This window comes from Alligator sinensis, unplaced genomic scaffold (assembly GCF_000455745.1).
Source record: "Alligator sinensis unplaced genomic scaffold, ASM45574v1 scaffold954_1, whole genome shotgun sequence".
Lineage (NCBI taxonomy): Eukaryota > Metazoa > Chordata > Crocodylia > Alligatoridae > Alligator > Alligator sinensis.
In genome coordinates, this window is record NW_005842228.1 from 310,810 (window position 1) to 331,038 (window position 20,229).

General features: G+C 41.7%; 1 protein-coding gene across 3 annotated transcripts in view; it reads right to left on the minus strand.

Annotated features, from left to right (window-relative positions):
* DAPK2 (death associated protein kinase 2) overlaps positions 1 to 20,229 on the minus strand; it is a 95,837-nt gene that overhangs the window by 40,443 nt on the left and 35,165 nt on the right. For all 3 annotated transcript variants that reach the window (XM_025208384.1, XM_006027210.3, XM_025208385.1), the window contains exons 3-7: positions 18,113 to 18,334; positions 7,576 to 7,714; positions 2,991 to 3,120; positions 687 to 735; positions 78 to 104 (exon numbers count right to left, since the gene is read on the minus strand). In XM_025208384.1, the coding sequence (XP_025064169.1) occupies positions 78 to 104; positions 687 to 735; positions 2,991 to 3,120; positions 7,576 to 7,714; positions 18,113 to 18,334 (567 nt within the window). The remainder of the gene's footprint in view (positions 1 to 77; positions 105 to 686; positions 736 to 2,990; positions 3,121 to 7,575; positions 7,715 to 18,112; positions 18,335 to 20,229) is intronic.

The window sequence follows — 20,229 nt, forward strand, 5'->3', positions numbered from 1 at the left end:
ATGAGAAAAACTGCTCACTAGCTTACTACAACTTTTTAGAGCTATTTCCACACAGGTGGGTGTAATGCTGTACTTACAGTATGTAAGTGATGACTCCTATGCTCCTAGGAAAAAAAGAGAGACACTTGAATGTAGGTTTTATAAACGTGAATTCTAGAATATGTATAGCAGTCATCTGTAGCTGTTAGATTGGCAGGTAATCATGATATTAATGGTAATTCAGAATCTTACAATAAAATATTACTTCTTCATAAAAAAGGGAAGGTAATTCTGGATACAGTATAACTTGGATACTTATATACATGTTTATGTATATAAGGTCATGTTGGCTTTATGGTAGTAGAAGTACAAAGAAATGTCAATAAGGCAGACTGGATTAGTACCCCAAGCCTGCTCTATTTACAGATTTTATAAATAAAGCTGACACAAGGCACTGCAGGGGCATGTCTTTCAACAGGTTCTCCAAAAGCAGCTAATCTGGGAATGATTTGTAATATAAATTAAATTAAAACTCATAATAGTCACCAACAGGACTTTAAATATTTTATTCAGATATAGCATATAAAAAAGAACAATAGACAGCTGTTTTCTTGGAGGGTAGGGGCTGTTCAATATATAAAGAACAGGGCAAATCTGAAGAAACCAACAAGACAGCAAATGAGGGAAAACTTTAATTCAGAACTTACCACATATCTGCAGCTAGCCCAAGTGGCTCATAGTTTACTATTTCTGGAGCTATAAGGAACATTTAATCAAACATCAGCAACTGATTGAGAAATTATTTTTAGCAACACAAATTGTATGTCTGGGTAAAAAATCACCTCAGTTGAGAAAGACACCACTAGTTATACGAGGCACTTTCTGCTTATAGTTGTAAAGCTATGCACATCATGGAAGGAATTAAAGCTCTTGAGTACAGCAGAACTAATTCAGTCATTGGGAACAAACAATGATCAAAGAAGGTAGGTCAAGGTCATGTGCTTTCAATGGCACAACATTATTCTTTCACCAACACAGTATTTCTCAAAACAGAGATCCCAGTATCCCTTTGTTCAAGGGTCTGAGATGTTCTTCCCATTCTTTTTCAGAATGCCATTTCACTAATGTCATTACTGCCTGGCCTTTACTTAATAAATTTGACCAGTTACTGAGTAAGCAACTGTATGACAGGGGATCAAGATTTTGTTCCAGACTGTTCACAATTCATTATTACTCGTGGCAAATATTATTTTAGCATGTGTAGAAAAAAGGTCTTCTAATTGAAAAATATCCGTATATAGGACTGGAATCAGGAGGACTGAGAAATAGTAAGTTATTGAGGTGTGAAGAGGTGTCTATTAATCCTGCAGGCATCAGTGTTTATTTAACAGCCTCATTTATTACCTGGAAGAGATAGTAAATTAAACTGTGGAGACTTCTGATTGGAAGGTGTGGAAGGGGCTGAGGACCAAGATCAAATATGATCAAGAAGTAGCAACATGAGAATTAGCATGGAAAAATGGCAAGGAGATATTCAGGGAGAGGAAGTGTTACCTAGAGAGCAGTGATACCAATACAGGTATATTATTACTAGGGAACCTGGTTTTCTCTGTTTAAAAATAGCAAATTTAACACCCTCCCCCCAAACCTGTGTTTTTCCAGAATTAAAATGAAATGCCACGCCAACTCATATCTATCTATCTATCTATCTATCTATCAGTTGAACACAATGTTTTATTGATATATTTACAATGTTAGAGCAATTTGGAAGCCTAACATTGCCTCAATCATTATAATAAAATACATTCTAAATACCTATATATTTTAGTGTTTGATTTTTTCCCATACCAGCTTTGCTCACTGCGATGCAGATCCAGCTGCAGTTGCCCGCCCCACCCCTACTGCTTTGTGGTGCTAAGCAGGCCTGATATGCGGATGGCCTGCCCTGCCACTGTCCATGCTGTTGCCCCTCACTCCCAACCCACAGCCCTCTGGCTCTGCTGGTGCCCCCCACTCCCAGCCCACAGCCCCCTGGCCCTGCTGGTGCCCCTCACTCCCAACCTGCAGCCTCCAGCCCTGTAATATATGAAGAAGAGGGGGCGGGGGGGTACAGGTGACAGGATAGGGGGGCAGAGGCCATGCACAGGGAGGGCAGGGAGAGCACGGTGATGGGCCGGGGAGGAGCATGTGCCTTCCTAGATTTCTGCTCCCACAGCAGGGTGTGGGGCTACAGCCAGGCTGAACCAGTGGGAGGGATCTAGCGCAGGAGGGACCACTGCATCGCCTTGCCACCCAGGTGAAGCACAGCAACAGCATGGAGTTATGCATCCTGATACTACCAGTTGGCAAGGGGTGCCTCACCTGGGTGGCCATGGCAGAGCGGCACTCCCTCCTGTGCAAGGTCCTGCCCTCTGGGCTGTAGAGATGACTCCTGCCTTGAGATGGTGAGGCCCAATTGCAGCCCTGTGCCCTGATATGGGTGCAAAAATATGTGAGGGCACATGCCCCTTCCCACCCCACATCGCTTCTGCCCTCCCCAGACTCCTAACACATGGCCTGTGCCTTCTCCCCATTCTCCTCCCATAGACTTACCTGAAGGGAGCTGTAGGAGCTGCTCTCCACTGCTGCCTGGCATGGACACATGCACATGTCCCGCCCCCCTGCAGCCCCAAGCACCCCCTTGCAGGCTAAAACTCTGTCAGCCTGCAAGAGGAAACCCATTGTTTCCTGGGCTTTTCTTCTTTAAAGGAAAAAATCTACATTTTTCTCTTTTAAAGGATAAAATCCATATTTTTCTGTGGCAAACGGAAAGCCCAGATCCCTGCTTATTACACATGTTTTATGAGTAAGTGAAAAAAGCCTTATAGATGCAGGACATCTCACATGTAATAGTATGCAGAGATCATAGGTTTAGGAGAGTATTGGTGCTGCTGGTTTCTGTCTAACTTCAGGAAGGGCTCTCTCACACTTTCCAATTGAACATACAACAAAGGAACTACTTGAACACTTACCTACAAACTCCGGTGTCCCAAAAATATTTTTAAATTCTACTCCATCTTCTATTTTGTGGGCCAGGCCAAAGTCAATGAGCTTTATGTGTGGAATAGGGATATTCTGGTCTAGAAGCATAATATTTTCAGGCTAGAAGTAATTAAACATAAAAATTTAGTTAGATTATTTGTTAGTAATTTTAGAGATTGAGATCCCAAATAGAGTCCCCTAAATCATCTTTACATGCTTGGAATGTATGCAAAATTGTAGGACAAGTTAAAGTGTGCATGTGCAAACACATGCACACACATACATACACACACACACTCTCATTCTCTCTCTCTCTCCTACTCCAGTAATGTAGAGTTCATTGTTTTGCTAAACTTATTTGTGGAATTTGACATTCAGCATCAAAAAAAACTTGAAAACAGCTAAGTTAACATGTCCCAATGTCTGAAGTGTTCAGCACTTCCCCTGGGGCTCTGGAACACACACAGTGCCTGCTCCAGCTGGTCTGGGACCAGTGCTGTTCATGGTTCCAGACCAGAGGCCAGGAGTGCCTCATGAAGTATTTTACATGTAGTGCGATGTCTGCTTCAGGGTCCTCATCCCATGTGGCACCTGTCCCAGCCACTCTAGGAAGCACACTGCATGCATCATGAATCCTGGAGTGAGCATTGCTAGTACTGGATTTCACATGGAGGGTATGGGTGGGGGCCCAGGGTGCACGGGCATTTTGGCATGATACAATGCTGGGTCACTTCTACAGCCCATGAGGCCAGATGAGTTTGATACCCCTGGTTTACAGCAATTGTATCTGTCTCCACCAGTGGTTTAACACTGAACAGATACCTTAAAAGGCTGGTCTCAAATGGCCAGATACCATGTGAGAAAGTTCTGGAGGGGTTTGGGGCCCCATCTGAAACTAACCCAGAAGAGAACAAATTGAGAATAGTAACAGCAAAGAAAGTTCAGATCTGGGATTAGTATCTGAAGACCCAAAAATGGAAGGGGTTAAGATTGGAGGTTCTGGCTCATGTCTAATAACTAGCTATTATAAAAAATACTGGCAATATTTTGCACTGTAATGTGGCCAAAAGCACAGAGTTGAAGTTGGCAAAACTGGGAAATAAAAGGCACAGTCATTTATTTCCTCAACAGGAGGTTCTGACTCTATGCTCTCTACTGTACTTACTGGATATTTCAAAGTATTAATTTTCTACTAGCTTCTTAGATTCAATCATTTCCCAGCCCTCCTCCATTTTACAGACATTACAACAACCTGCCTGGCACAATTTGGCTCTGATGAAGAGCTCCAAAGCATTAATTTTTCATATTTTACTCATAGCCTGGGAGCAAGTCAGAGAGTTTGATTCCCTGCTGGCAGCTACCTGTTGGTTTCAGAGCAGTCTACTGTATGAGGAGCAACTACTAATAAACATTCTCATTCCACATTGAGGGAAAGAGGGTGTATGCATAATTTATTTTCACAGTTACTGAACCAATATGATTTTAGCTCCAGGCAAACCATGCTGGTATTTTTTTCTAGACATTCAGTGCAGTAGAGCTGACAGGAGGGTATGCTGCAGATATGTCATGGAAGTGCATTTGGAACAGTACTAGAGTCAGCATAGTATATAGGACAGGAAGTTATTTGGCATGATCTCTACATTTAGGGCTAAATCCTTAGCTAGCATACATCAGTATAGCTCCTTTGTAGTCAATACAGCTTTGCTAATCTACCCCGGGGAACTAGTTCTTAGTGTTTAACATAAGTATTAGTTATTAATTAAATAACTATGAAGTTAATAAGAATGCCTCTGGATTTGAGCAAATGGCAAGGTACAGGGTATGCTAGCTACTAGCAAGAGGTCAAGAGAGCAGATAAGCAGGGAAGGAGAAGCACTGGGAAAAGTGGCTTACTGTTTGATGTCAGAACAACACACAAATGTACATAGATTTCCTTTGTACTCCATTCATATATCTGGGTAAAAGTATATGGCTACCCTGTTCACAGGATAATTAATGCTTCCATTATCCATCATTTTCCATCCACAATTTAGTTTTCTTGACTGCTGTAAAACATACCCTGCCATGTAGTACTACCCCAGTAATTTCAACAGAATTTCAGTACAAGCTGATAACATTATTGATGCAGTGTCAAGCTATTTGGAACTGTTATTATGTTTTTATTGTTCATCTTTGTACAGTGCCAAGTCCATCAGTAGTTAAAGGAATCAACAAGAAAACCCTTAGATACTTTTCAAACATCATGTAAAGGACAAAGCCCTGTCCTGAAGAGGTCACAATGTCAATAGGAAGCGAGTAAATGGAGGGAATTGAATGAACTAACAAAAAAGAGCAACTGAACAAAGTTCTTCAGCATTGGATTAGTTCCATGATTTCATATATACATATAATCCATCTAGCTTTGCATTATTCCTATAAGCAGTGTTAAGACTTATAGGACCCTTAGGAGAAGAGAGTTTTCAACTGTCATAGGGCACCTATACACATACAGCGAGGCTGCTCCAATGTGCTGCAATCACAGTAGGTCAGAGCAGACTCGATTAATCAAGTCTGCTGGAGCGTGGTAATTACCATGCTCCAGCATCTCGTGTATTAGCATTCCTACACTGAAAAATGATGGTGAGTGTGCTTTCAAGTTAAAATGCCCCCACGGCCATTTTTCAGCATGGGAACACTGATACACAAGATGCTCCCAGCCGCTTTAATCAGAGCGGCTCTCAGAGCCACTCTAATTAAAGCTTCCCCCCCACTCCCGAAGCACATGTATAAATGCCCATAGTGTTTATAAAATGCTTTAAATTCATTTCTCCCTCCTTCTGCCAGGGGTGTATTGTCCATCTCCATCTGTTCAATGAGCTGTTTGTTACAGCAGCATTTGCTTTTCAGACATTGCCTTAGTCAAATCTTTGGGAAAGCTATTAAAAAAAAAAAAAGCAGCAAGCAGAAAAACAAGCAGAAAAAAACAACAAAACTTGTCTTTCACATTAGTCCTCCTTTCAAGTTCTGCCAACTTTCTACCTTTTAAAAAAAATTCAAATCAGTAACAGCAACAAAATAATTATAGATCTCCATTTCCCTAGCTGCATTATTGCTTAAAAATACATGCCTAGCTTAACACTGCAGAAGTCCTAAAATAACAATGAGATAAACTATTTCTTCAATTCTGCTTTAAATCACTTTCATTATTAGTAAATGATGCCCTATTCATTTCCATTTGTTCATTTCTGTTCTTCCTCTAATGTCCTTATTGACCACCAAATATTAATGACATTGAACATATACTTTTCAGTAGTCAGAGCTCAGCATGGGGAAAATTTTACTCAAGTTCACATTATTAGTTTATGTTACTCCATATTCTAGTATTTTTCTAGGGTAAAGTACAGACACAAACATTGGGACACAAGCATTGTGGTTCTCAAGGTAACTAGCTGAAACATAAGAGTATGTGTCTTGCACGCACACTCCCCAACCCCCATATGCACCCAAATCTGGATAGTAGTTCAGTTGCAACATGCATTTTCTAACTGTAACTATCAAGAAATAATTATTACTGATATAGTGCCAGGCCCTTTAGCAGCTTCTCTGTATCTTCATAAAGTGCCAAGCATACTGTCAGCACTTGAAGGATTTATATAGATATATTCCCAGGTACTTTGGAATGGAATATGTATTATGATAACCTGGGAACATACTGATTCATAACATGAGCACCATAGGAACAAGGCACCAACAAATTTAGGTTTCAAAATAAGGATAAACAACATGTGATCTAGTCTAAAACCAACACTTCAATTACTTCTTTTTTTTTTTTCTTTTAAAAAGTCCTTCACTCCTCTGTCTTGCTTTGACCTTTCCTTGCCCTGTATGGTAAGGGACTGTACATTTTATACATAGCTCTAGAAGTGGCAATGTTTATGGTAGTTAGTTCCACATTCCTCATGTAATTCTAAACGCAGCTGCTATTGTTGTCTATGTTATGTGTGATAAAAAAATAACTAGACAGTTCTAGCTGGACTGGAAACAGTATGTAAATATGCACAGAGGCAAAATGGATTTAGGAGGAAACAGGCTTGTCAGAAATAAGCCTCAGGATAAGAATCCAATATTTACAATGCAAATTTTGCAATATATTATTATTAAGTTCAGTCAGATTAAATTGCTTTGATGGGACTATTGAGACCAAAGGAAAAATGACTTAAAATGGACTTGGGCAGTTTACTAGTTTGTGAGCTCTTCACGGCAGATACCATACATCTTTTCATATGTCTATAAAACCCAGATATATTTTGGGTGCCAGTACAATATAAACAGTAAGGAACAGTAATGTTTGTAAGGTTTCTTCACCATTAGAAAAAGGTCAGATCTTAGGAGAAGGAAGGCATTGCTGCTTACCAGTGAGAGCTGCCAGTTCTATTCAACGCAGAAAGCCTGTAAGTCTTAGTTCAAACAACTAACCATTCTGCACTTCAGCTTTATTATTACCTGGTGTATTTTATGTATCCTCATTTATACAATGTATAATACAATATATGCTACAATATTAAATTAGCTAGTTGTATTAGATTAATATTTTACCTTTAAATCAAAATGTGCAATTTTCTTGGAATGGAGGTAATTAACACCATCCAAAATCTGCTTAATGAACCTGGTTGCTTCCTCCTCACTCAAAGACTCTTTCTGTGCTAGGAAGTCAAAAAGTTCTCCTCCAGACACTCTGTAAGACATGCACAGAAACCTCCCGTTACATACAGCATAGTAAGGCACAGACCAAATATAAACATAATGAAATGGCAAACTAGTAAACCCAAATCCTCTTAGAACAAGAAGTGTGAGCCAAGAGATCTAGGTTCTATTCCCAGCCCTGCCCGCACTTCCTCTGCAATGTTGAACAGTCAATTTCTCGTTATACTTCAGTTTCCCCTTCTGTAAAAATAGAACTAATATTTCCTTACCTCAGGGTGCAAGGCTTCATTCTTTGATGCTCATAGAGCACTCTGGGCCTGATCCTATTCCATGTATTGGGCATCTAAGGGGATATTGGGGGCTAAGCATGATTCTATTCCACTTGAACAAGTCCCTGAACATCCATTAACATAGCTACCTTTTGTAACAAACAATCATTTTACCCTTAAGGCTGAGTTATAATAAGGCAGTAAGAAGCGGAGAAGACCCACTTGTGTTTTGTACTAACAGTTTTTCAGAAACTTGAACAGAGTGGAACAGGATTGCACTTAGGCACCTAAATCCACTTGTATGCCTAATAGTTGGAACAGAATACAGCCCGCTGAGTTTCAGCTGAAAGGCCTTATAGAAAGGCATAGTAGTGGTAATACACTCAAACACAATTATATTATTAATAATCTTCCTTTTACATATTGTAAAAGTACAGCATTGGTAAAGAATCACTTTCACTATCTTGCACCATCATTAACATGAGGCAGTGAGACCTGCCAGCAGACTACTTCCTTTCCTATGAGGTGCATGAAGAATGCATTGGTACTTGCTTGACCTGTAACCAGTGGAGAAAAGTGTTTCATGCTGGCTGAATTTTTTTAAATAAATGAGCTTGGAAAGTTCCATAAACTGTTTCCCCAAAACAAGGATTTGTGAGAACAATGCTCCAGTTACTATTTTGACCGTTTACATCAACAAGAAAAATTTTACTTACTGCATATAATACATCTGCTGCCATTTTTTTCTTCTTACATTAAAAATACAGCAACCACGGTTCTATACAGCAACACACCAGACTATCCCAAGATGACAAATTATCCAGTATTAGTAGTGCTATTATTTTGCAACTTTGACATTTATATATGACCTAACTCTTTCAGTTTATCCCTGGCCGTGCACAGCAACATAGTAACAGAGCATTCATGGGCCCCAATCCTGCCATCTTTACTGGCTCAATATATATTCTTAACTAAGGATTATTCACTACATAAGGATTCTAGGATACAACAGTGTTTTGGAGAATAAACCATTGGCATTATTGCCTGACAACAGACTAAAAAGTGACAGCTGGAGGATTCAGATGTTGAGTTAAACACAGCTGTAACTCCCAAGAAATTAAGCTGCATTCAATGCAGCTTAATTATTTTTCTTGCTGCTCATTCACATTGCTGAAGGTACTGGTAAATACTGGTCTGTCCTCTGGTTCCTGTGGTCTCCATCTACTGACAAAAGATATCAAAATTGCATGAAAATTCAGCTTCAAACAACTCAATGAAAGGTTTGTCAAAGACGCAAAGGACTGAGCATAGGCTTACTTCTTAGCTTGTGATGTTGCTGTGGGCAATACTGTATTTTGCTTTTCCAGAGCCAATAGTTTACACGATGCTGTCTGCCTTAGTGTGCTATTCACTAGATATATTTCACAGCTAAAGCATTACTAAGCAGTAGGATGCAGAACATGGGACACTTTGACCTGGGCAGGAATCGCTCAATATTTTGACAACTAAACAAACCTCAGATGATCCAGGAGTTTGACTCGACTCTTGCCTGGGGTCCTCTTCTCTTGAAGAATTAGTCTTACAGCCGCTGTCTCATCTCAATAAGTCTCCATTTTCCTTTCAGATGATATTTAATAAGCCAGCAGGAAAAGGTGCTGACCAGATCATTCTTCTTCAACACTGGCCATTGCAGGAAGAGGGAAATATTACCTCTTTCCCATTTAGCAGCAGTTTTTGGAACCATGTGGATTATTTTAGATATGTCTAAAGTAGACCAGTGCTTTACCAATTTATCTTCCAACTCTTTACAAAGTCAGATATTTTCTTAGTGCAATCAGCTTGTTCACAAAGAGAACACAAGTCTGATTTCTTTGGCTGCCTCTGTTCAAACTGCTTTGGCAATGTCCCTTTGACAGTTACTGGTGTGTGTCTCTAGGAAGCAGCTCTTGGGCTTTTTTCTTTAAATCTTGCAATCTTAACAGTACAAACACACTTTTACCTTCCTTTTCACGTGAGAAATCTTCTAAGCTCAAGGCTCATCATCAAGGGCCCTTTGGCCTAAAAAAGTTAGTTTGAACAATGGCTATCCTTTTGTGCAACTGCTTTACAATATTGAGGAATTTGTTTGAATGGTTGCTCAGACTGGAAGTTTCATGCCACACAATCCCACTAAGACCCCTTTATTGCTTTCAGACAGTGACCTAGAACATTTTTACATCACCACCTGAGACCAGGCATTAGTACCTCTTGCCATAATATCTCCATGGACCCATTTGACAGAGCTTGGCTAACAAAGAAGAACGTTCCCCTTTTTCACAAGGTTGTCCCTGAGCAGTATGTTCATTTTCTCCCTCTTTTCTGGATTTTCTCTTCTTATTAGCATTCACACTCAGCTTAATTCAAGGCAATGCTTTGTGAAGTGGAATGGGGAGAGAAAATTTCCAAAATACAGAATGTGCCGGAAAAATAACCTGCAACTGTGCAAGTTTGGTGATAGTTCAGCATAAGGACAATCATCAACAACACAAGACAACACCACAATATGCTCTGGAGGTTGAAAGCCTTCTCCACAGAGATCACAGTGCTTTATAAATAGGAACAAGTTAATCCTCAACTTGCCTGTGAAACAGGGAAAACTTGGCCCCATGTTGCAGAAAGCTTAAATGACTAGACGAAGGCAACAGGTAAGTCAATGACAGACATAAACAGAACCCATTCTCCAGACTGCAGCACTGTGGGCACTTATACACAGGCTTCAGGAGTGGCAGAGGGGAGGGGAGGGCACTTTAATTAGAGAGACTCTCAGAGTTGCTCTAATTAAAGCGCCTGAAGCTTCTCATACATCAGTGTCCCCACACTGAAAAATGGAGGCAGGGGCACTTTAACTAAAGCTCATTGAACAAGCTTTAGTTAAAGTGTCCCCACCGCCATTTTTCAGTGTGGGGATGCTAATATGCGAGATGCTGGAGTCTGCTGGAGCACGGTAATTACCATACGCAGTAATTTGATTAATCAAGTCTACTCTGACATGCTGTAGTTATAATGCATCAGAGCACCCCACTACACATGTATAGGCACCCTCTGCTTTTACTGAAGGAAAGAACAGCAGTATGTGCTCTGAGAACCCTTGAAAGAGGTTACTAAGAAAACATTACCCAAGCTGTGCCCCTGACCTCAGGCACAACCAAGCAGAAGAATCCAATCCCTCCCAAATGCACCCAGTTTCCCAGATGTCTGAGAGAAGTGCATTTAGACAGCCACTGCTGAGGCTCTAGCCAAATGCAGCTCGCCACAAACTGCTCTGCAACAGGACACCCAGAACCTCACCAGGAATTACAGCTTAGGTACATCTATCCAACTGTATTTTTTAAACTGGCAGCAGGAGCAAAAAAGTATGTCTTCCCTTTCCCTAGAGAAAACAAGCCTGGAACATCCCACTTTTCCCTCTCCAGGACTACTTCTCCTCCCCATTGGACAGCTGTCACACTCTTCTTGTGGTGAAGGACAATCGAGATAAAGCCACACGTAGTAAAAAAGAATTGAAAATGCTGCCCTCCCCCCTTAGAAGCAGGTGATTATTTTCTTTCACAAGCCTCAACATCTACCAAAAATACAGATTGCTGTTTTAGATTTAAACACAAGATGGCCTAGGGCATACCCCAAGAGCTAAAGAATGGAAGAGAGGGCATAAGGAACTACCACAGATCTTTCCCATATAGCCCCCAGGCGGAAAAGCAGATTGTAGACCTGAGAAGCTGAACATAAATAGTATCAGCTGACTTAGCAGTGCTCTCCCTGTCCCTGAATCTCAAGTGAAATGTACTTCTGCAGAGTAGAAGCAGCAGCAGTTGTATCTACTGTGTGAAAGGGACAGTCTGTATTTACCCAAAGCCAAGACAACTTCAAATTGAAGACAATTCTCCTGATAACTAGATTCTATATATGGAAAATCTAATTATTGGAGGGTCATAGTTTCATACCTGTTAAGGGCATCTTAAATTCATCCTCCCACCACTGCAGTGAAGAATGCAGAAGAAAGCAGTGATTGGGGGGGGAGGGGAGACAGAGGGGGGCAGGCAGCCTGATTCCCACCCCTTGTCCCCAATAACTTGCCTCCTGCCTATTCCCCCTAGCACTTGCCCCCTGCTGCTTGCACCCCCTAGTGCCAGCCCCCCTGTGGTGTCTACATCCCCACCACCTCTGCTCCCCCTAACTGCCTGCATCTTTCAAGGGGCTACTGCCTTACCCTCAGTCACATCACTGGCTCTGGTCCCATTCCAGACTGTAGCACAGAGCATATAGTGGTTCCAGAGTCAGGCAGCAACACCTGTGTAGGCAACAGCTCTGCAGCCCCAGTCCCAGCTCCAGCTCTGGGACTGGATCAGAGTTGGAGCTGAGGCTGAAGCTGTTAATGCTACAACGACTATTGCTTTGCTAGGCAGGGCCAAGGTCACTGTTTGATCTATGCCCTCGGGTGGAGTGGGGCCAGAGCTGTGATTGAGGGTAACAGGAAAAAAGGTCTTGTCTTGAGTTTGAGTTAATACAGTAGCTGTCCTATTTGAGCCAGCAGATTTTAGCTGGGAACAAATACACCTCTATAGCTGGATACTGGAGATCTTGCCACAATACTATAACACCCTATTAATCAAGGTTAATCAGTTTTTTTCTTGAAGACAAAGTCCAATGCAGGTAGCAGCAAGTTCAACAGCACTCCTGCAATAGAGCCTGAAGAGATTAACCATAGGGAGTGTCAATCTCTGACACCAGAGTCAGGAATGAAGGCTCTATGTTTACTGTAAAGATGTACTATAATTACCCTGATTAACAATACTTGTACTGCAGCAACACCTGAAGGCTTCAGGTCAGAGCCCTATTGCACAGGCACTGTACAAACATAGGAAATTACAGTTCCTTCACCAAACAGCTGACAATCCAAAACACAAGACACACCAGGTGAACATGACAGACAAGCAGGAGGAGACAGGGGGACTAGAGGACAATGAAAACAAAAGGATGTTTTACCATTGACCATCTGCCAATCAACCGCAGTATTAACAATTCACAGCTAGCCTTGCCCTCAAAACAGTTTTCTCGTGGATTACAGCACAGGCATAAATCTGTATCCCCAGTAGCAACACCCTCCCTTGACTGCACATCCCATGGTCTACCTCACTCAGAGATGCATAAATAAGAATGCAGGGATGCTCATCATAAGTCCCACTTCACCTGTCCAATCACAAGGCTAAATTAATCCTTTAGGAAGCTTTGCTGGTTTTAATGGTGCTCCCCTTGGAGATCAGTTCATTATTTGTATCAGGGTAGAGCTCAGGGACTCCCAGTCAGAGATCAAGGATCAGTTCAGACAGTTAGTTCTGCCTTGAAATGCTTGTAATGCCTATAAATTGGGTGAATGTATCTCAGTGACTGGAAATAAGTTCAAAGGGTTAAATTTTTTTCTAGCTACTACATTTAAACAAGTTGTTAAAGGAGTCCTTAGCCTTGTACACAAATCTATCTAGTGTCAATATTTATACTCAGAGGACTGATGGGGAGGTAAGGGGAATCTCTGCCTTCTCTAAACTTTTGGCTTCTGTCAGATATTGAAGTCAGAAATGGGACAAACATTAGGAGGCAAAGGAAGCCTTTCTCTCCTGCATAACTCCTTCAGATCCGAACTTATGGCCTTACACTCCTAGATTTGGGGTCAACAACCTTTGGCCTGTGGGGTGGATCCGGCCTGCAGAGCCACTGGGAACCTTGTGACTGGGTGGCACAGAGCTTTGCCAGTGACCTAGCTGGGCAGCAAGGACAACCAGCTGTGGTGGCAGCAGCACGTGGGTCTCAGTGCTGGCCCTTCTTGGATCCAGCTGGGTCATTGTGGCCTGCCACCCCAAAGGGTTGCCAACTGCTGTTTAGGGACTGCTGTTTGACATGCTCCCTTGGAGCTGTGAAGCAGTGAAGATTCTGAGTACTTTTACATATACTGCCACAAAGTAACTGGGTAGAAGCAGATGTAGTTCAGTTAGATCTGTGTCAGGGAATGCATAAGCAGTCTCACAAGCAAAAAAGAAAAGGTATTAATTCCAAAGTTATGCTGCTATTTTGGGGCCAGTTTGTGTGCAGAAGAGCCCAGATGCTTAGAGCTTCTCCTATTTCACTGCTTTAAAAAAAAAATCTTGTAGGGACTGGGGATCTCCTTTGACTCTAATAACCAATTGCAAAATTTTCTTGAAATGACACTGAAACAAACTGTTGGCAAATCTCTTAGTTATGCAGACAGACAAATATACTGTGTTCATCTCCACCAAAAACCCAGAGCTCTAAGGATCTGATGCTCCTATTGAATCTTCAAGGCATGGAGTACTTGCTTGAGTCACTATGATATCTGTCTGCAGCACACAGCAGAATGGCTGCCGCGCAGAGATGGAACAGAATACTGGCTATAAATACAAATCGACACCATGTGGCACCACGTGGCCACTTAACACCGCTTGCTCTCAGCTTCACCCTGTGAAGAATGTTGCACTCCTGTGTGGTGAGCTGTCTGCATAGTTACAGGGTGATTCTCAGAGGTTGTGGTGACACATTTAGACTGGTGATGATCATCTACTGCAGTGGGGCCAACCTTTTTGGCAGGCACAGGGAACTCAGTGAGTGGTGGGGGTGGAAGTGGGGGAGTGGAAACAACAGCAGTGAGGTGGGGGGAGGGTGAGGGGGATGAGACCATTTTGGTTATCCCACTCGCGTCCCCAGTGGTGTGGCACTGCACTACTCGACTCCTGTAGCTGGGGGAGAAGGGGAGGGGAGTGTCATTCCACTTGCTCCCCTTGCCCTTCAGCCCCCAGATACACTGCTTGGTGCAGCACTGTGCTGACCAGATCCTGTGGCTGGCCTAAGCAGTCCAAGGCTTCCCTGATGTGGCAAAGACTCCTGATAGGGGGATCCTGGCACCCACTCATAGTTGTTTCCTTCACCCCACATTTGTTATGCTATTTGGAAGGCATGCCACAAATCAAATCAAGTTGCGCTCCCTGCCAGAGTGCCACTCCAATCCTCTTCCCCAGCCCAACCTGCAGCTCTGCTTTGTGCTTCCTACCTTGTGCTCTCTGCTGCTCATATGCTGCTGTTTACTGATCCCTGTTCTATTTACTGCTGTGCTGCCTATGCTCTCCTGCATCCGCTGTGTGCCCCACATTGGCCACCCTGATCTACTGCATCAAATACTGTAGTACTTCATTATATGTGGGACATAAACAAACGTAACAATTATATTGCTATCAAAAGGTACTGATAAAAGCTGTTATGATGCTATGATTATGTCTGCAGTATTTTGAAGCAATACAAGTCTTGGAAAACCACTCCACTGTTAACCCTGCTTCATCCAAGGTCAAGGTTAGGGCAATTTAGCTCACTTACATCTCTAAGGGATCACACAGATGTGACAAGTACAGACTAACAGCTGCTGCATGCTCCTGAGAAACAGGTCTCCTCCTCTCCCTTAGAAGTGGCTACAAATGTACACTTGGTCCATACCCTTGGTCAGTCAAGGTGTTTGAATAGATGCTCATTCTAATACCTTCCCCCACCAACTGTGCAGTGGGATAATTCTGTCAGACACTATTGCTGCTATATGATCTAGTGTGTGTGTCTCTGTCTGCTTCCTCAGCAGCTCTACAAGAACAGTTTTCTGCTCTGCTGGGATATATTAATTGGCCTCCCATCAAATTGCTGCCTACAATCCTTCCATAAGCTAAAGTGACATTTACCTTAATGCTGGACTGGCAAACATCTTGGCTACACAGAACTGAGCTCCCTTGATAGAGCGACAGTAGCATAGGTAAGGGGGAGGCATTAGCCCAAGTTGTTGATCTTTTGGGGAGGGATTAAAAAAACAAGCCACTGAACAACTAGACTGCAGGTAGCACAATGACAAATGTCCCATGTAGGGTTGCCATCAGAGAGGACAATCTGGTTGTCCTCTGTCCTCTGTTGATATGAAACCGGATCCCTTTATGTCCTCTATGTTTCTCCTGAAGAGAAACATAGAGGACATAAGGAGGGGGACATAAAGGACAGAAGGACATAGAGGACATAAAGGAGATGGGTTTTGTATCAATAGAGGACAGAGTAGCAGAAAACCGGAATGTCCTCTATCATGGCCACCCTAGTCCCATGTAGTGCTGCCACCCAGGGCACTCAAATGTTATGTTACACCTCTGTAGAGGCACATTCCTCCTTTCCAAGGAACTCCTCATGTTTCCCTATATATGCAGGGACCTTCTATAGCAATGCACCAAAGGAAAAAAACTTCCTTGCTTTTATATTTATCAGCATGTCTGTAATATCCTCCTAAACACCACTATATAAGCTTCACCCACACATGTACTTTGGCTGTAACCCACATATCCAATTCATTTAAATAACCCAAACAATTCCATCATTCCTGTAGCACTATAAAACTATATGGCACCTCACCAGTGAAGAATATAGCACATACCCTGTCCAACAATCTTTGCAGTCTTAGGCCAAGTGACTCAGGTACTTGAATTTCAGACTGCTCTGCTTGCACAGATAATATGAATGTGAAGCAGAAACACATCGATATAATGGAATGGAATATAATGGAATGCAATGTAATAGAAGCATTCTACTCGCCAGCCCTGCTGAAGAAGATGGCTGCATCATTGGTTTACACAGGAAGGGCACTGCAGTATCGGAAATGGATGACTGGATTGTGCTGTCTCTTGAATCCAGAGGAGACAGGATTTCTAGGCCAATGGGAGAAAACACTGCTGCAAGTAATTTGTGGTTATTATTTGATACTCCAAACTCCATTCAAATGATAACTGAATAAACAACCACATTCACACTCCCTTTACGTGAGCTGTATTAAACTTACACATTTATAGGGAAAACAACTCCCTGAATGCAAACTCATAGATCCAGATCATGTCATATGAGCATTTCTTAGTCAAGGCTTTGTTATAAGGCTTTCTGAACACACCTCTAGCTTGCTAGTGCTGTACATTTATTCCATAGGGTATCTAGAAACACGGGATCTGTAGAATGTCCTACTGTTCTCTTCACCAAGAAATGGGAACAGAAGTTAGGTGATTTAAAATCCTTTTAAATATAATACAGACTAAAGCAAAATACAAAGCCAAATGACTATTATTCTGCAGTGTACACAAGCTGCGAAAGCAGTTCTTTTGGAGAGAGGATCAATGCTTGCAACAGGAAGCTGCAAAGCCCTAAGGATTCTCCTGCTATCCTGGATATTATGTGGCCAAGTTCAGGAAAAGTCACCATCATTTCAAACCACCAGCTTCATCCTCCTCTGGAACCGCTTTCGCCAGCCAGAGGGATTGCCATTCAATAGCCTATACCTCTTTCCTTGCATAATTTCCAGCTCCTGCTGATCAAACAATGGGAGATTATGTCACTTTCATGTCTTTCATCTGGCAGCACAGAGTAATACAAAAATGTTGCATTACATAGACTAGGTTAAAAATTTTGCATTGAAGAATTTTTCAGTGGAAAACATTCTTTCCAAAGAAAACATTTTTTCAAGGGGAAAATCAAAAGAATTTCACCTTGTTTTAGTTCAAGTGCTCACCAGAGGCACTGTGGAATATCCTGGGAGTTGTAGTTTTGGTGCCACTTTCTCCTCTGCTGACTGAGTTTCCTGTTTGACTACATCTACCAGGATGCACTGGCCAGGCCTTTTGCTGTCCTCATAAGTTTGTTATTCCTCATTATTTATCTATAAACAATTCTGCTTCCAAAAACACTGAAGGGGGAGGGGAGGAAGAGAGGGACTGAATAAAAAGGGATAATCACACTTCAAAACACGTCAGGCCATTGTTGAGCAGATGTTAGGTGATCTGTGCGCCCACGAACCAGCAGGACTCCCTGCTAAAGCAATGACCCCAGCAGACTCTCAAAAACATCTGTTTCTAGAGCTTACGATGATTTAAGAAGGAGGTTATTTACTGGTGACCTCATTCTAATCCTTTGCCAGGATCTGTGGGTGGTTTCTGAAGCCTGACAGCCCTGAAGTTCTGTTTTAAGAATACCTCTTTACTCTGGAGGCCTTAACAGCCCTTTCCTGTTCCCATTTGTTACATCCTAGCATGGAGATAGGAAATCCTTCTACTTACAGCTCAAGGATGAGCACCACATCTGTCTTGTTCTCGTAGACATCATGCAGCTTGATGATGTTGCCATGTAGGATCTGCTGCAGAATATTCACCTCCCGTTCAATTTCCTCCCGTCTCACTCCACGGCGGCTGGCCCTGCTCTGACGCTTCTTAATGAATTTAGCTGCATATTCTACTCCGGTACCTTTCTCTTGGCACTTCTTCACTATAGCAAACTGGCCACTGCAAAGACAAGGTTGTAATGATATTATAATACAGCTTTCATAAATCCCACTGGCAATACAATCAATCTCCCTGAATTAGCCTTGCAGGTATGGGTTCTGATCCTGTAATAGCAAAGAGCTCTACTAGTCTGCTACTACAGAATGTCAGGATTTGATTCATCAGCTGCATGCAATGAATTCATTACAGTTGCTTGAGATATTTCAACTGCATGGTGCTTTAGACTATGAAAAGTAAATAATCTCTTTACTTAGGAGGGAGAAAGTCCACATATTGTCCTCGGACTTAATTATTTATTTATTTTAAAAACAAGGTCTGGCTAAGATAAAATGGCACCGATGTAAAGTGAAAGCCCAAATGGTTCCTTACTTGCCAGTGGTACTTAGACATTCAGTTATATAACCTGCTATTTCATGTCTTGAAGAGGCAGGTCATACTTACTAAGCACAAATGCTGGTTGGTCCATGCACATATATGCACTGAGCTTGAAAATATGGCTGTTCCAATGTTTTGAAAATATGCAATTTCTTAATGCCATTTTAAATGAAGGAGAAACATGTGTACAACATTTTATGAAATCATTCACTGCCCATCACTTAAACAGCAGGCAACTGTTCACAGTTGTAAGCAGGCTTTTGCTGACAACAGCTGCTAGTGGAAGAGGTCATCATTCTAGTTCCAATATTAACATTTCCCCTACCTTCTAAAAAAGAATATCACTTGCAGAGCAGATGACTAGTACAGAGTATAATAACCCTGTAAATTTTAGTCTAATTTCAGTGATAAAAGGCTCTTGAATCAGATGCTCATTAGCAACCTTTAAACTGGAAAAGGCAGGGGAATTCTTCATTTTAACTTGCAGGAGGTTTACTCCCTTTCTTATTTAGGTCTCCCAAATACGATCAGATCACAAAGCAGGCACTCTTTGTAGAGAGCTGATATTTGATCCTTATGTCTCATTATAAGAGGTAATCAGAATCATGGTGAAAGACCACATCTGAGCCATAAATATGGCACAAGATGGAGCAGTTACTCATGTGACCCTCTTCTTAGTTCTTTATGAGTCTAGTAACTTACTCTGCACAGGGAAATCAGTGTCATATTTAAAAAGTGCATGCATAATACACATATATGCATTTATTTTATATATATATGCTTTATAATAATGCAAATAAATTGTGAGGTTTATGAAGCTGGTAAAGGAAAGCCAATGCATTGCCTTGAACTATCTGTCATTAGTTTATATGTATATGAACCACTGATACCTACCTACTCCAAGGTACTGGATGGACATAGAAGATTGGGAATCAACTCCCAGACTTGATTCATTCTAGATTTCATTACAAACTCAAAATTACAACCAGCATCATGAAAAAAGCCTTGAAGTTCACAAGACTAGTCAGATTTATTATTTGGCATAGGACTAATGAAAACTGACTTCAAGAACACAACATTTTCCCCTTTTAAATTGTTTTTCAAGCAGACCATAGGATTGGAGCAAAAGAAAGACTAGGATGAAGACAGGAAAATGTTGATACAGATCCTAGCAAAACCCATTAGTATTCACACAGCTCTCCTTTTGGTACCACCACCTCCTATGTTTAAGTAAACGGGTTGAATTACCAATTCTGCCTGATCCAGAGCAACCTGGAAGGAAAAAAAATTAATCTGAGTCTCCTATACTGTAGGTCAGTGCCCTAACCACCAAGATAGATATGGACAGACCCTGATCACTTCTCATGGGGGAAGCGGGTGTTCTAACAATTGAGCTTTTGTGAAAACATTAAAAAAATTCTGGTTTATTTCCAATGTGGAATGAGAACAAATTCTGAAATTTCCAAGTTTGTCAGGAAATAGGATTGCTGTCCTCTGGTCAGCTTGAATATAAAGGGAAA